Source organism: Herpailurus yagouaroundi, unplaced genomic scaffold (genome assembly GCF_014898765.1).
Source record: "Herpailurus yagouaroundi ecotype Mexico unplaced genomic scaffold, PumYag 67375, whole genome shotgun sequence".
NCBI lineage: Eukaryota > Metazoa > Chordata > Mammalia > Carnivora > Felidae > Herpailurus > Herpailurus yagouaroundi.
Window position 1 is genome coordinate 1,075,716 of NW_024420192.1, and position 16,224 is coordinate 1,091,939.

At 40.8% G+C, this 16,224-nt stretch overlaps 1 protein-coding gene across 1 annotated transcript in view; it reads right to left on the reverse strand.

Annotated features, from left to right (window-relative positions):
• Window positions 1-2,111: 2,111 nt before the first annotated feature.
• The window catches only part of NEXMIF (neurite extension and migration factor), a 189,339-nt gene continuing 175,226 nt past the window's right edge, over window positions 2,112-16,224 (reverse strand). The window contains exons 2-4 of the mRNA XM_040467204.1: window positions 9,378-9,503; window positions 4,335-8,706; window positions 2,112-3,723 (exon numbers count right to left, since the gene is read on the reverse strand). Of these exons, the coding sequence (XP_040323138.1) occupies window positions 3,630-3,723; window positions 4,335-8,706; window positions 9,378-9,456 (4,545 nt within the window). The 5' untranslated portion in view covers window positions 9,457-9,503 and the 3' untranslated portion in view covers window positions 2,112-3,629. The remainder of the gene's footprint in view (window positions 3,724-4,334; window positions 8,707-9,377; window positions 9,504-16,224) is intronic.

Genomic DNA, 16,224 nt, shown 5'->3' on the forward strand with positions numbered 1-16,224 from the left:
AAAAGCCCACCTAGCACCAAAGACTTCAGGGAGATGGCTAAAGAAGTGATGATCAAGGTAGTGCAGGAGGTTTGAAAAGATTTAGGATAAGGTAAGGCCTTAACACATAATTGCACAGAATAACAAGAAGTCAGAAGAGAAAGCTGAGAGGAAGCAGCATATGTGAGGAAGCTGGTATATGAGACGCTGGAGAGGCCACTGGTTTAAGCAAGTTATCACAGCCCAAACATAACCCCCAAAGTCTCGAAGAATCTTGGTCAAGGCTACTGTTTCAGCACCCTGCTCCACATAGTCTAGCACCTAACCAGGACTGAAAGGGGATCAGAGAGATTTTTACCTTCAAGGAAAAGGCGTTTCCAACTTTCCTCAGTCATGTGATATAATTCTGTGTGTGTGTGTGTGTGTGTGTGTGTGTGTATTTAAAATAAGATTTGAAAGTGGTCAAGACAATTAAAGGTATTAAGATTGAGAAGATTGCCCTCTGAAATTCCAGAAGTAGCCTGGCTAAGGTTCTTAAACTCTGACACTTTCGGTAGGTGGAATATAAGATTATAAAATAAGAAAAATTCTAAGACCAAGGACTGAAATTAGATAGAAAGAATAATGGAGAACACCATTTCCAGGAAAGTAAAGATTAAATGGGATTATGTTGAGGAGGCAGTAATAAGAATCAGAGAGGAGAGTCTAGAAGGAAGTGACAATCAGGAATTTCAGACCAAGGAAAATTTCATACATCTGACTTGAATTATCAGTGACAGGGCAAGACACTATTTTTGTATCAGTGGTCCTCACTCCACTAAGGCAGATGGTCGAATAAAGGATCTCCAAAATTCAGGCCTACTATGTTGTGACAGGAAGAAAAAAAAATTGTGAGCAGTGACAGGACCAAAAAAGCCACAAAAACTGAAGAGCTCAGCACATAATGTACTGAGAGGATATTAAGTGAAATTAAGAGAATAAGCATCTTCTGCTTTGTCCTATTGCTCATTAATAAAACTGAGTTTCTTGTTATGTGTTAGTACAAAATGATTGATTACAAGTCACTAATATATGTGTTAAAAACATATAATGCACTGTAGGCCATTAAAAATGGTACTTTAAAATGTCAGTTCTCTTCAGTCAGTAAAAACGGTACTTTAAAATGTCAATTCTCTTCGGAGAAAGGGATGAACCATGCCCTAGAATTGGCCCCTAATGGGCTCCATAGGAGCAACTAAAAGAGTATCCATTCCAAAGGACTCATAATAGCAAGTTATGACAAGGAAACTCTTTCCAAAATTTCAGGCTGTCCTTCTATCCCACCCCTACCCCATTTTCCAAAGCTGAACTGATACTGAGAAAAACTGGGACAACTGTTCCCATATTTATTTTATAAACACATTGTACCCATGGAACATTTTATTTATTTCTTCTTTAATTGCCACCTTTTGGTTACATAGAGAGCACTCCATTCCTGTAAGTGATTTTGAGGTCTGGAGTCTTGGGGATCATAATACAGATAGAGATTCCAAACCAAAATTTAGCGGCAAAGCAGAACAAACAAAAACAAAAACAAAACAAAAACTAGTTCCTAAGAACCAGCCATAGCATTAAGTATAAACAGCTAGCTATCAGAGTGGAGAAATAGAAGAAAGTGTTCCAGTTTGATTATTTTCCCTTCTGGATGGCAGCTGTAGAGTAGGAGACATGTTTCATCTGGTGCCTTTCCACTAAGTAATTGTCTAAGACTCACTGCACACAGAGCATCAAAACCTAGGAACAGGCCTGAAGCAGCCTCACAAAATGCTCCTCACCCACTCATCCCCATAGACACACACAATCACACCATCAAGAACACAGGCTTGTTCATTTTACTACCTAGCTATAAGTAGTAGAGCAGGCTGGTGAAAGGAATCAAGGACTGGGAAGTGTGTATACTTATATATGTGACAGGCTTCCTTCCATTTCTCTCTGACTACTTTCAAATGTTGCTTCTCTGTGAATATATTTAGGTGGCAATGACTAGGTAGGTTTATATTTTGCTTAAATGTTTCCTTTTGAAACATCTTCGTTTTTTTTTTTTAATCTCCCTTTCCCCCACCCACTTATTCTCCACCCTCCCACCCACAGCCTATATATTCACAAGTTAATAGGTTAGTAACAGTATTAGTAAGAATAGTAAGAGTAACAACAACAACAACCAACAACATTAATAATATTAATCCCCTATATCTGTATAGCACTTTACGATCTACAAAGCGCTTTTACATCCATTATCTCATCTGTGCCATAATGCATCAGTCATCAGACACATAGTCCTTCAACTGTGCAAGGAAAATAGATCAAATGTTAGAAGTCAAGCGGTGAATAAAGGGGAATAAAAAGCTAGTCGTGAGAGATGTTGGGGCTGTGAAATTAAAGACAAAAGGGGGAAGGGCTAAATAAAAATGTGATTTCAAAAATTTATATAAAAAATTGAAATTTAAGTTTAGTGTTTGGCATCAAATACTAGTCCCCCCTCAGACTCAGTATATATGGCCCTGATTAGTTGTTACCACAAATTGCTCAGCTTATCTAATATATGTACGTAACTCATAGGAGTTGAACTGAGATGCCTTAACATTTTCTTTAAATGACATTGGCATTGCAAGATTAAACACTTAAAGAACACTAAAGCCTTGATATGAGTGCACATTTATGAACATTTATGAAAGTACTTAAATAAAAGCAATCTATGTACTTCATTTATCATTAGTGTTGATTTTATAGCTATTTTATAATTTATCCCAGACTATTATAAAATATATAAAACTGAGATATAAAGTATCAGCAATATAACTTTGCACTTTAAATAATTTTCAGCTACAGATTTTGCTTTTAGAAAACAAACTTTAAAGCAGCTGTTTTGTTTCCTTGTAAAAGGTTCTGTGAATGCATATATTAGGTCCCTGATGGACTTAGCTGTTATGACTTCCAGACTTTTCCAACAATTTAACCATTAGACGATGGAACAAACAAAACTTTATTGTGCCTTATTTAATTGCTTATGTTTCCACACAGGACAGTAGAGTTTAAAATTTCAAAATAATGTATGTGCATATATATGTGTGTGTGTGTGTGTGTGTGTGTGTACACACACACACACACACACACACACATATTTAAATTCATTAATGAGATTTAAACTGTGGGGTGAATCTGTGAGATGAGGTAAGAAAATTTGGCACATTTCAAACAGTATCCTTTAAGTTTTGGTAAATTGTGTAACACAACATTTTTTCCACTGTGATCTATAGGTGCTATCCACATAAGTGGGGGTGGTTAATAGCAAGAATCACTGGAATGTTTCTAGTAAATCAAGAGGGACAAGCTCCCCAAATACAAACAAATGTTGATATAGAAGTAAAAATATATACAATACAGTCACTTGTTTGTAGTTTGGCACAATGTTTTCCTTTTTTCTCCCTTGGGTAAATAGTGCATAAACTACTTGTGCAACTGTATGACTTTTTGAAGTCTTTTACATAGAACATCAGATTAAAGTTTGCTTCCAAATACTTATTCCCACACTTCAAAAATCTCTTCTTTAAGCACTTACATGTCAACATACATACCACAAGGCATATTTTGAAAGAAATAAAACACAAACATCAAATGTCTTTCTGGAAAATGTGAGTTTCTTCTTCAAACACAGGTAAAACCCAAAATGCTGTTTCTGCTTTTAGGAGATTGTAGTCGGAATCCCTGCAGAAAAACCAAACAATTTATGCCACCTTAGTTAGCTTTAGTGTATGTCCCACAAAGGGATCATACCATCTAAATTTGTTTACATCATACTAAATGCTGTATAATGCAGAGATAGATAGATACAAATAGCAGGGGGCACTAGAAAGCACTCCTAATTGCCACACAATGAGACTGTTTTTTCCCCCCAAATTATGCTCTTTTTGCTTAAATGATCTTGACCTTTTGTCTATATGCCTTTTTGATTCTGTTGTTCAAAACTTTTTTTTTTTTTTTTACTGCAAAGCCCTTCCCTTCCCAAAATCACTCAAGAGCATATTTTAGTTCTATTTTCTCAATTAGTAAAAACCAATGCAGAATAGCAGAAAAAGTAGACTTGTTAGAGTTTATCCCTAGCTAAGCCACAACAAAATTGCCCAATCTTTTGTGTGGCTTAAAGGTATAGGGATTTTCATGCACTTTTTTCTTTTTAATTTGAAAAAGAAGGGAATGTGACAGTTTCTTTCATGCAAACTTTTGCTTTCAAGAGGGAAAAAATGAGGGACTGTGGGCTTAGCAGGTTGTAGGAAAGCTAAGGGTACATCATCTCAGCCATTTTGGTGTAGTATTACCTCAGTTTTTCAAAAGAAGCTGTCCCAGCCTCATCCTTGTGGACCTGTTCTCGCTCCACGCACTTTCCCTTACACTTCTCATCTCTCAGGGCCTTGGAGCTGGATTTGTGACGATATAACTTTTTGTGTGTTGGTCCATTATTGCCTAAAGTGCTCAGGTTATTACACTTTTTATCATAGAAGGCAGAGCGAGAGTCCTCATAACCATGCATGTTTGCACGACCAGGATCACCTATTGTTGCTTTCCCATTGCTTTTACTCACACCCTTGATGGACCTGTGATTCTTAGTGCCTCCTGGGGACCCACTGTTGACCTTTTTCTTAGATTCCTGTGGTGTCCCAGCCAATATTTTAAGGGTTTTTAATTTTAGACTATTGGACTCAGGGGAGTAGAATATGTTGGGGTCTCCATGGTGTTCCATGGGTTCCCAAAGGGGCTCTATGGAGGCCATCATGAACCTCTGTACATCTGCCATACCAGAGGCAATGTTAGACAAGATATAGGAAGGCTCTTGAAATTCCCGTTGGTCATCATCAAGGAGGCTATTGGTGTTCGTGCTCATGTTCATGTCGCTCCATCCTGGGTTACTCTCCTTCCCCAGAGCCCAATCTCCAGAAAGTCCCTTTTGAGTTGGCATCTTCATAGAGGCCACAGGGCCACCGTGTTGGATACATTCGGTCAATGTCTTTCCTGTGGAGGATATGTTGTTGATTTGGCCTCCTCCACGGCCAATGCCAACTTGCATTTTCTCTCCATTGATTGCAGCCGTGTATTTCCCTTTCTTTGTTGACTTAGGGGCCTGGCGGGAGGTTTTTCCAGGTGGCTTTTCAATTCCTTTGTTGTTGGCTTTGAGAGATTTTTTCCTGGTGTTTTTCTGAGAAGAGCTTTGGTTCAGAGCCCCACTCTTGCTGGGTGAACTTTTCTTTCTTGATTTTGACACTTTGTTGTTAGTACTCATTTGACCAGATGGATCATTAAATGCTGATAAGCAAGGGGTTTTTTGGAGAAGACTGACAGAATCCTCATCATTGAACATATGGAACTGAAACTGATGGTTATTTAAAGTAAATCCATCATCCACTTGGACCTGCCGTGAAAGGGTACTGCAGTCCCACTTGATTTTCTCCATGTTGCCCAATGGTCCTGGGACACCCTCTTGAAACCCCTTCAGTGTTCCTAGTGTCTTAATACTCTCACATCTGGTAATTTGAGGGGAAAGACTGGGGGTGTCAGGTGGGGACACTTCTGAGAGAGAAGAGTGGCGGAATTTGTCAGGAGTGAAGTTGGAGATATCCAGGAGGTCAGTGGACTCCTTTAATGGTGTTATCTCATCAATGCTCTGCTGGATAACCAGCTTGGGGCTGCAATGGGCCAGGAAGTCATCAGTAATATCATCATCACCATCCTTTTCACAGGACTTCAAGCTTAAGGAACAATAATTGCTTGAGTTGACAGAGAGTTGGGCCATTGAATCAAAGCTAAAGAGCCGATCATCATCCATATTGGCTGGGCCCTGCTGGAAAGGAAAGCATATCTCTCCATTATTAAAGTGACATAATTGATAAGAGTCATCAGATGGGAGCTGAGTGTCTTGTACAGAGGCATATAGGACCTTGTTGCAATTACTGCCACCACTACTGAGGCAGATTCGATTGTATGTTGTAGATGTGAGGTTATTTTCCATGGAGACTACTTGGGAGACTCCAAATTCATTAGATTGTGTTGGAGCTATCTCCCTTGAGACTTCAGCCATGAATTCCTGGGGGCCAGAAGTAGGTTTGTTGGGCCACACATTTCCATAGTTGTTTGATTCCATTTTGAAGTTTTGGGATGACTGCTGTAGCTCAGACTCAGAGGGTGAGGAAAGCACACAGTCCTGGGCAGGCTGAAGAGGCACAAATGATTTTTCTGTTTGAGTGAGGCTGCTTTCATTTTGCTCTGGAGAATGGTGAGCAAAGTATGATATACCAGTATTATTTGACAAGTCAGAAGCATCTAACAATGTCTGCAGATACCCTCCAGGGATAACAGGTATACTGGTGGCAACATTAGCAGATGATAGAGGCATTTCAGAAGAGCAGGTGGTTGGTAAGAAAGTAGAATTCTTGGCAACCTTTGCCTCATGAAATTCAGATAGATGAGAACTGTTTGAAGTCCCAGGAATAGCTTCATTCTTTAAATTAGGTGTAGATGATTGATCTTCCAAAAGAGGGCTCATTTGAACAACTGACTTGCTTTCTTGACCAGCTTTGATTTTCTTGGATTTTAACCTGGCTTCACTTTTAAATTTGATTTTGTTGAGCACTTTCCTCTCTGGCCCCTTAAATCCTGCATCTTGGGCTTTGACTTTCACTGAGTCAGGGCCTGTAATGTCATTTAGATGTGATCCATTTGCACAGCTGGGGACAGCCAGAGGTGCTGACTTTAGTGTACCTTTCATGGCTCCATCTTCTTTACGAGTACAAGCTTGCCTCTGATCACTGCAGAATGAAATTTGCTTACCACTTGCTGAAGTTTCCACAGATGGGATTCTTTGAATCCTGTGCCTGTTGCCAAGTTTAGATTTTCGTTTGCGAGCAGGTGGCAGGAATGACACCTCAAAGCTACCTGGTTCAAAGTTTTGTTTTTGGCATAAGGGTGTCTTGTTGGAGTCAATGTTGCTATTTCTCTGTTTTTTCTTCTTTTGCCAGAAGCCCTTCAAGGGGGCAAGCTTGGCATATTTGTTGAGCTGATTTTCACTCAAATTCACTGTTGTCTCACTGGAATCTACCCTACCCAACTTCACCAGCATGTTCTTCTCACCTTTAAAGCGATTGATGATGATATATTTGATAATAACAGGGGGCTCCTTACGGGTTACTTTTCTTCTCTTTTTGGGACACCATTCATCATCATCTTCCTCTTTGGAACCACCTGGCAACCATTCCTTCCTCTCATTTACTTTTTCACCCTCTAGTGAGTCAACGTCATATAGATAATCTTCACTATACCTGACTTTTCTCTTGGCTCGTAGACCATAGTTCTGCTGGGAGGAGGAGTTGCCAGAATTAGTGTCCCGAGCCATATAGCGGCTACAGTCCTTGATCTCCCCCATGGCATCATAAGAGACCTCAATTAAGGAACTGTCATCACTGAAATTCCCTGATGCCTCCAAGGAATTAGCAAGATGACCCTGCTTTGGATTCTTAAATTGCCCTACTTCAGTCCCACTGCATGGTTTATTTAAGGCAAATTTTTCTCCATTATCCTTTTCATCTTTTTTCTCTACACCCTTGTCTTCCTGTCCCTCTTCTTTGCCTTTCTTCTTGTCCAAGTTTTTATCCTCCTCCCCCCAGATGATGTTCACATCAGGAACCTTGAATTGGGAAAGATCGCTGTTCTGCTTCAAAACCCCACTCTTAGACTCCCGTTTGGGGCAAGTAGTAAAGACACTGGGAAAAAAGTTGAATTGGGCATCCTCCTGCATTAGAAGGGTGGTCTTGTCTCGAACATTGTCCTGGAAGGACTCATATCGAATTTTCAAGGAACAGACATCACTGCCCAGTGTTGACTCATCATCATCGAACATGTAGTTATCCACATCTTCTTCTGAGAATAAGTTGACGGACAGCTCATTTTTGGAACAGAGGTCAAGCAGTTCAATCTTACTCTCACTAATGAAAGTCTCAAAGTAACCCCAATCTTGATTGGAATTTGCCAGCAAAGCCTCTTCTGTATTACACTTGTCTAACAGTAATGCCTCATAATAACTTTTCTGAGCTGGATCCTCCAAGTCGATGTCAGATTTCTCAGCTTCTCGTTTTTCCCCTGCCCTTGATTTGTGCAGGGGGAAGCCTAGGAGCTGGTCTGAAAGCAGCTGCTCTCCATATTTCATGCTTTCTCCAGCATTAATACACTGAATCCCTATATCAGAGACTGCACAGGTTTCATAATCCTTATTTAGATCACCAACTTTCAGACTGATCCCTGGCTCAGGATCTACTGCATCCTTTGATTCCATGAAGCAGCCCAAACAAGTCCGACTTGGCTGCATGAGGCAGTCCCCATTCAGAGCTGACATGCCTGCAGGCTCCATTATGGCAAATGGAGCTTTCTCACATTCACTGGGCAGTGACCATGTATGCAGGCCTTTTGTAACACCAGATGTAAGGGAGATGGCATTCACAGAAGCACTATTAGCAGCATGCTCAGGTGCTTCAATTAGGCCCAAAGGAGATGGGGGGCTCTGCATACAGGATTTCTTAGAAGGCAGAGGCAGGAGACCCCTGGGATACATTAGGGTCTCTTTTTGAACCACTGGTATAGGCTGGATTGGTGCAGCAGCTTCTAGAGCTGCAAATGACTTCATTGCCACATCTTGGTCCTCTGAATCTGGAGAAAAGGGAAAGAAATGACAGAAATAAAGTTAAAGGTCTTAGACCACTACTCATTAGACCACTCTTTCCCTAGATCAGTTTCTGGTACTTGATCTTATATAAACTAAGGTTCAGCTTCTCTAGCTTTAGAACTAGAAACTACAAAGTTAAAGAACAACGCTGATTTTATATTGAACATTCATGAAAGTGAAAAATAGTATTTCTTTAGATTCAGCTTTTTCTTTAGACACAGAGCTCTCTCCTCAGAAACTGGGAAATAATTGGACTGCTTGATCAATTGGAAAGTTAAGGATTCCAGGGTGGGAAAATGCTCAGATGGGATATTTATGGTTTCAATCTATAAAGCTTAGTCCTATCAATCAGACCTCTGTTCTAGCAGCTCCTCTGAATCTAGATGTTCCAAGCCTAATTCACTAGGAATTTTGAGGAACGTATTCATCTGACAGAGATGATTTGCAAGAGCACAGTGGTTGGATTAAATAGCTCTTGGAGACTCTTCTAGCCCAGTTAGAAATCTGGTGGAATAAAATTTAGGATTAATATCAATCTCAAAGGCACCCTAGACTTAACCTACTCCAATTTTGTAGATACTAAAAATCTATTTGGTGTAGTAACACCAAAGGACCACTAGGAGAGGTGGTATATACTATAATTAAATTCTCTTACCATTTTCTTTGACCCCATTAATCAGAGTGTTTTCTCCATTGGCTGAGGCAACAACAGCCTTATCTTGTTGGTTATCCATGAATGTAACCTCTTATTTTTTCATTCCAAGTCCAAATGCTGTCCAACCTGCACATTTCAAATATATAATGTTAGTCATTAAATATATTTTTTCTCTGTTTTAAGGTTATTTCAGCTAGAGAGATCTTAAAAGGCTCACTGTAATTTATCTGTTTCCAGACTGGCTTCATCACCACTGTTGTTTTTTGTTTCATAGTTTATACCCTAGATCCTTCTATCCCCTGTAGGCCACCATACTATTTATAATAGAAATCTGAAGCAGGCAGACTTATGCCTTCTTCCAGATAGGAATATATTTAACCTAATCATGGCCATACAGTTAGAAAGGATGCAAAGTAGAGTCCAGAGAAACATGAGAGAAGGAATGTATGCATATAAAGTTTGGCTTTATTTTTGTTTGCCTCATTTCAACCTCAGAAGATCTAAAGCTCTTCAAAAACAAGGCAATTCATACATACACACACATATATATCACACTCAGATTTTCTCTCTCTCTGCCTTAAAATTAACTGCTAAGGATGGAAAAAGGTAAAGAATTCTTTTCTTGGTTTCTCAACTTTCATGATCTTAACTCTGTTAATGACAAATATTCCTCAAAGCCCAGCAGGATTTTAAAATGTTACTACAAAGAAGAGCTTAAATTTCTGAAAACTCCCTACATCATCTATTTTAGGGCATAGAATACATATCTATAGTCCCTATCTCCTGCCCGCCTACTTGGGTGGTAGGTATATGCAAAACAGTAGAAGACAAGGCCATCTGAGATGGAGTTATCTACCATATGCTATCAGAAAATCTATAAATCCTTTTTTCACAACCCCCCTTTTCCTAGACCTTCTTCTCAGCCAAGTATCCATCCCTTTATTAAAAAGCACAGACTGAGAAAATCGGGGAAGATGGCGGCAGGGGGGACGCTGGGCTCACCGCACGTCCTGCTGATCACTTAGATTCCACCTACACCTGCCTAAATAACCCAGAAAACTGCCAGAGGATTAGCAGAACGGAGTCGCCGGAGCCAAGCACAGACGAGAGGCCCACGGAAGAGGGTAGGAAGGGCGGCGAGGTGGTGAGCGCTCCACGGACTGGCGGGAGGGAGCTGGGGCAGAGGGGCGGCTCGCCAGCCAAGCAGAGCCCCCGAGTCTAGCTTGCAAAAAGCGGAGGGGCCTGACAGACTGTGTTCCAACAGCAAGCACGACTTAGCGTCTGGGAGGTCATAAGTTAACATCTCTGCTCAGAAAGCGGGAAGGCTGGAGGACAAAGGGAAGGAGAGCTGCTGAGCCCCCTGAAAACAGAGCTCAGTTTGGTGGGGAACAAAGGCGCTCACCGGCGCCATCTCCCCACCAATCCCCCAGCCAAAATCCCAAAGAGAACCAGTTCCTGCCAGGGAACTTGCTCGCTCCGCTCAAACACCCAACTCTGCGCTTCTGCAGAGCCAAAACTCTGGCAGCGGATCTGACTCCCTCCTGCTGCCACAGGGCCCCTCCTGAAGTGGATCACCTAAGGAGAAGCAAGCTAAGCCTGCCCCTCCTGCCCCTGTGCAACTTGCCTACCCACCCCAGCTAAGACGCCAGATCCCCAGCATCACAAGCCTGGCAGTGTGCAAGTAGCCCAGACAGGCCACCCCACCCCACAGTGAATCCCGCCCCTAGGAGAGGGGAAGAGAAGGCACACACCAGTCTGACTGTGGACACAGCGGTGGGCTGGGGGCAGACATCAGGTCTGACTGCGGCTCCGCCCACCAACTCCAGCTATACACCACAGCACAGGGGAAGTGCCCTGCAGGTCCTCACCATGCCAGGGACTATCCAAAATGACCAAGTGGAAGAATTCCCCTCAGAAGAATCTCCAGGAAATAACAACAGCTAATGAGCTGATCAAAAAGGATTTAAATAATATAACAGAAAGTGAATTTAGAATAATAGTCATAAAATTAATCGCTGGGCTTGAAAACAGTATAGAGGACAGCAGAGAATCTCTTGCTACAGAGATCAAGGGACTAAGGAACAGTCACGAGGAGCTGAAAAACGCTTTAAACGAAATGCATAACAAAATGGAAACCACCACGGCTCGGATTGAAGAGGCAGAGGAGAGAATAGGTGAACTAGAAGATAAAGTTATGGAAAAAGGAAGCTGAGAAAAAGAGAGATAAAAAAATCCAGGAGTATGAGGGGAAAATTAGAGAACTAAGGGATACACTAAAATGAAATAATATATGCATAATTGGTATCCCAGAGGAGGAAGAGAGAGGGAAAGGTGCTGAAGGGGTACTTGAAGAAATAATAGCTGAGAACTTCCCTGAAGTGGGGAAGGAAAAAGGCATTGAAATCCAAGAGGCACAGAGAACTCCCTTCAGACGTAACTTGAATCGATCTTCTGCACGACATATCATAGTGAAACTGGCAAAATACAAGGATAAAGAGAAAATTCTGAAGGCAGCAAACGTGCCCACGTGTAAACGTGCCCTCACATATAAAGGGAGACCTATAAGGCTCGTGACTGATCTCTCTTTTGAAACTTGGCAGGCCAGAAAGAATTGGCACGAGATTTTCAGTGTGCTAGACAGAAAAAATATGCAGCCGAGAATCCTTTATCCAGCAAGCCTGTCATTTAGAATAGAAGGAGAGATAAAGGTCTTCCCAAACAAACAAAAACTGAAGGAATTTGTCACCACTAAACCAGCCCTACAAGAGATCCTAAGGGGGACCCTGTGAGACAAAGTACCAGAGACATCACTACAAGCATAAAACATACAGACATCACAATGACTCCAAACTCATACCTTTCTATAATAACACTGAATGTAAATGGATTAAATGCGCCAACCAAAAGACATAGGGTATCAGAATGGATAAAAAAACAAGACCGATCTCTTTGCTGTCCAGAAGAGACTCATTTTAGACCTGAGGACACCTTTAGATTGAGAGTGAGGGGATGGAGAACTATTTATCATGCTACTGGAAGCCAAAAGAAAGCTGGAGTAGCCATACTTATATCAGACAAACTAGACTTTAAATGAAAGGCTCTAACAAGAGATGAAGAAGGACATTATATAATAGTGACAGGGTCTATCCATCAGGAAGAGCTAACAATTATAAATGTCTATGCGCCGAATACCGGAGCGCCCAAATATATAAAACAATTACTCATAAACATAAGCAACCTTATTGATAAGAATGTGGTAATTGCAGGGGACTTTAACACCCCACTTACAGAAATGGATAGATCATCTAGACACATGGTCAATAAAGACACAAGGGCCCTGAATGAGACATTGGATCAGATGGACTTGACAGATATATTTACAACTCTGCATCCCAAAGCAACAGAATAGACTTTCTTCTCGAGTGCACATGGAACATTCTCCAAGATAGATCATATACTGGGTCACAAAACAGCCCTTCATAAGTTTACAAGAATTGAAATCATACCATGCATACTTTCAGACCACAATGCTATGAAGCTTGAAATCAACCACAGAAAAAAGTCTGGAAAACCTCCAAAAGCATGGAGGTTAAAGAACACCCTACTAACGAAGGAGTGGGTCAACCAGGCAATTAGAGAAGAAATTAAAAAATATATGGAAACAAATGAAAATGAAAATACAACAATCCAAACGCTTTGGGACGCAGCGAAGGCAGTCCTGAGAGGAAAATACATTGCAATCCAGGCCTATCTCAAGAAACAAGAAAAATCCCAACTACAAAATCTAACAGCACACCTAAAGGAAATAGAAGCAGAACAGCAAAGGCAGCCTAAACCCAGCAGAAGAAGAGAAATAATAAAGATCATAGCAGAAATAAACAATATAGAATCTAAAAAAACTGTAGAGCAGATCAACGAAACCAAGAGTTGGTTTTTTGAAAAAATAAACAAAATTGACAAACCTCTAGCCAGGCTTCTCAAAAAGAAAAGGGAGATGACCCAAATAGATAAACTCATGAATGAAAATGGAATTATTACAACCAATCCCTCAGAGATACAAACAATTATCAGGGGATACTATGAAAAATTATATGCCAACAAATTGGACAACCTGGAAGAAATGGACAAATTCCTGAACACCCACACTCTTCCAAAACTCAATCAGGAGGAAATAGAAAGCTTGAACAGACCCATCACCAGCGAAGAAATTGAATCGGGTATCAAAAATCTCCCAATAAATAAGAGTCCAGGACCAGATGGCTTCCCAGGGGAGTTCTACCAGACGTTTAAAGCAGAGATAATACCTATCCTTCTCAAGCTATTCCAAGAAATAGAAAGGGAAAGAAAACGTCCAGACTCATTCTATGAAGCCAGTATTACTTTGATTCCTAAACCAGACAGAGACCCAGGAAAAAAAGATAACTACAGGCCAATATCCCTGATGAATATGGATGCAAAAATTCTCAATAAGATACTAGCAAATCGAATTCAACGGCATATAAAAAGAATTATTCACCATGATCAAGTGGGATTCATTCCTGGGATGCAGGGCTGGTTCAACATTCGCAAATCAATCAACGTGATACATCACATTAACAAAAAAAAAAAAAGAGAAAAACCATATGATCCTGTCAATCGATGCAGAAAAGGCCTTTGACAAAATCCAGCACCCTTTCTTAATCAAAACCCTTGAGAAAGTCGGGATAGAAGGAACATACTTAAAGATCATAAAAGCCATTTCTGAAAAGCCCACAACTAACATCATCCTCAACGGGGAAAAACTGAGAGCTTTTTCCCTGAGATCAGGAACACGACAGGGATGCCCACTCTCACCGCTGTTGTTTAACATAGTGCTGGAAGTTCTAGCATCAGCAATCAGACAACAAAAGGAAATCAAAGGCATCCAAATTGGCAAAGATGAAGTTAAGCTTTCGCTTTTTGCAGATGACATGATATTATACATGGAAAATCCGATAGACTCCACCAAAAGTCTGCTAGAACTGATACATGAATTCAGCAAAGTTGCAGGATACAAAATCAATGTACAGAAATCAGTTGCATTCTTATACACTAACAATGAAGCAACAGAAAGACAAATAAAGAAACTGATCCCGTTCACAATTACACCAAGAAGCATAAAATACTTAGGGATAAATCTAACCAAAGATGTAAAGGGTCTGTATGCTGAAAACTATAGAAAGCTTATGAAGGTAATTGAAGAAGATTTAAAGAAATGGAAAGACATTCCCTGCTCATGGATTGGAAGAATAAATATTGTCAAAATGTCAATACTATCCAAAGCTATCTACACATTCAATGCAATCCCAATCAAAATTGCACCAGCATTTCGGGTGTGGAGTTTGGTGAGCTCTTTATAGATTTTGGATACTAGCCCTTTGTCCGAATGGTTTCACTCTTATGTGGATCCTGAGAAACTTAACAGGAACCCATGGGGGAGGGGAAGGAAAAAAAAAAAAAGGTTAGAGTGGGAGAGAGCCAAAGCATAAGAGACTGTTGAGAACTGAGAGCAAACTGAGGGTTGATGGGGGGTGGGAGGGAGGAGAGGGTGGGTGATGGGTATTGAGGAGGGCACCTTTTGGGATGAGCACTGGGTGTTGTATGGAAACCAATTTGACAATAAATTTCATATATAAAAAAAAAAAAGGAAAAAAAATTGCACCAGCATTCTTCTCGAAACTAGAACAAGCAATCCTAAAATTCATTTGGAACCACAAAAGGCCCCGAATAGCCAAAGTAATTTTGAAGAAGAAGACCAAAGCGGGAGGCATCACATTCCCAGACTTTAGCCTCTACTCCAAAGCTGTCATCATCAAGACAGCATGGTATTGGCACAAAAACAGACACATAGACCAATGGAATAGCATAGAAACCCCAGAACTAGACCCACAAACGTATGGCCAACTCATCTTTGACAAAGCAGGAAAGAACATCCAATGGAAAAAAGACAGTCTCTTTAACAAATGGTGCTGGGAGAACTGGACAGCAACATGCAGAAGGTTGAAACTAGACCACTTTCTCACACCATTCACAAAAATAAACTCAAAATGGATAAAGGACCTGAATGTGACACAGGAAACCATCAAAGCCTTAGAGGAGAAAGCAGGAAAAGTCCTCTCTGACCTCAGCCGTACCAGTCTCTTACTCGACACATCCCCAAAGGCAAGGGAATTAAAAGCAAAAGTGAATTACTGGGACCTTATGAAGATAAAAAGCTTCTGCACAGCAAAGGAAACAACCAACAAAACTAAAAGGCAACCAACGGAATGGGAAAAGATATTTGCAAATGACATATCGGACAAAGGGCTAGTATCCAAAATCTATAAAGAGCTCACCAAACTCCACACCCGAAAAGCAAATAACCCAGTGAAGAAATGGGCAGAAAACATGAATAGACACTTCTCTAAAGAAGACATCCGGATGGCCAACAGGCACATGAAAAGATGTTCAGCGTCGCTCCTTATCAGGGAAATACAAATCAAAACCACACTCAGGTATCACCTCACGCCAGTCAGAGTGGCCAAAGTGAACAAATCGGGAGACTATAGATGCTGGAGAGGATGTGGAGAAACGGGAACCCTCTTGCACTGTTGGTGGGAATGCAAATTGGTGCAACCGCTCTGGAAAGCAGTGTGGAGGTTCCTCAAAAAATTAAAAATAGACCTACCCTATGACCCAGCAGTAGCACTGCTAGGAATTTATCCAAGGGACACAGGAGTACTGATGCATAGGGGCACTTGTACCCCAATGTTCATAGCAGCACTCTCAACAATAGCCAAATCATGGAAAGAGCCTAAATGTCCATCAACTGATGAATGGATAAAGAAAT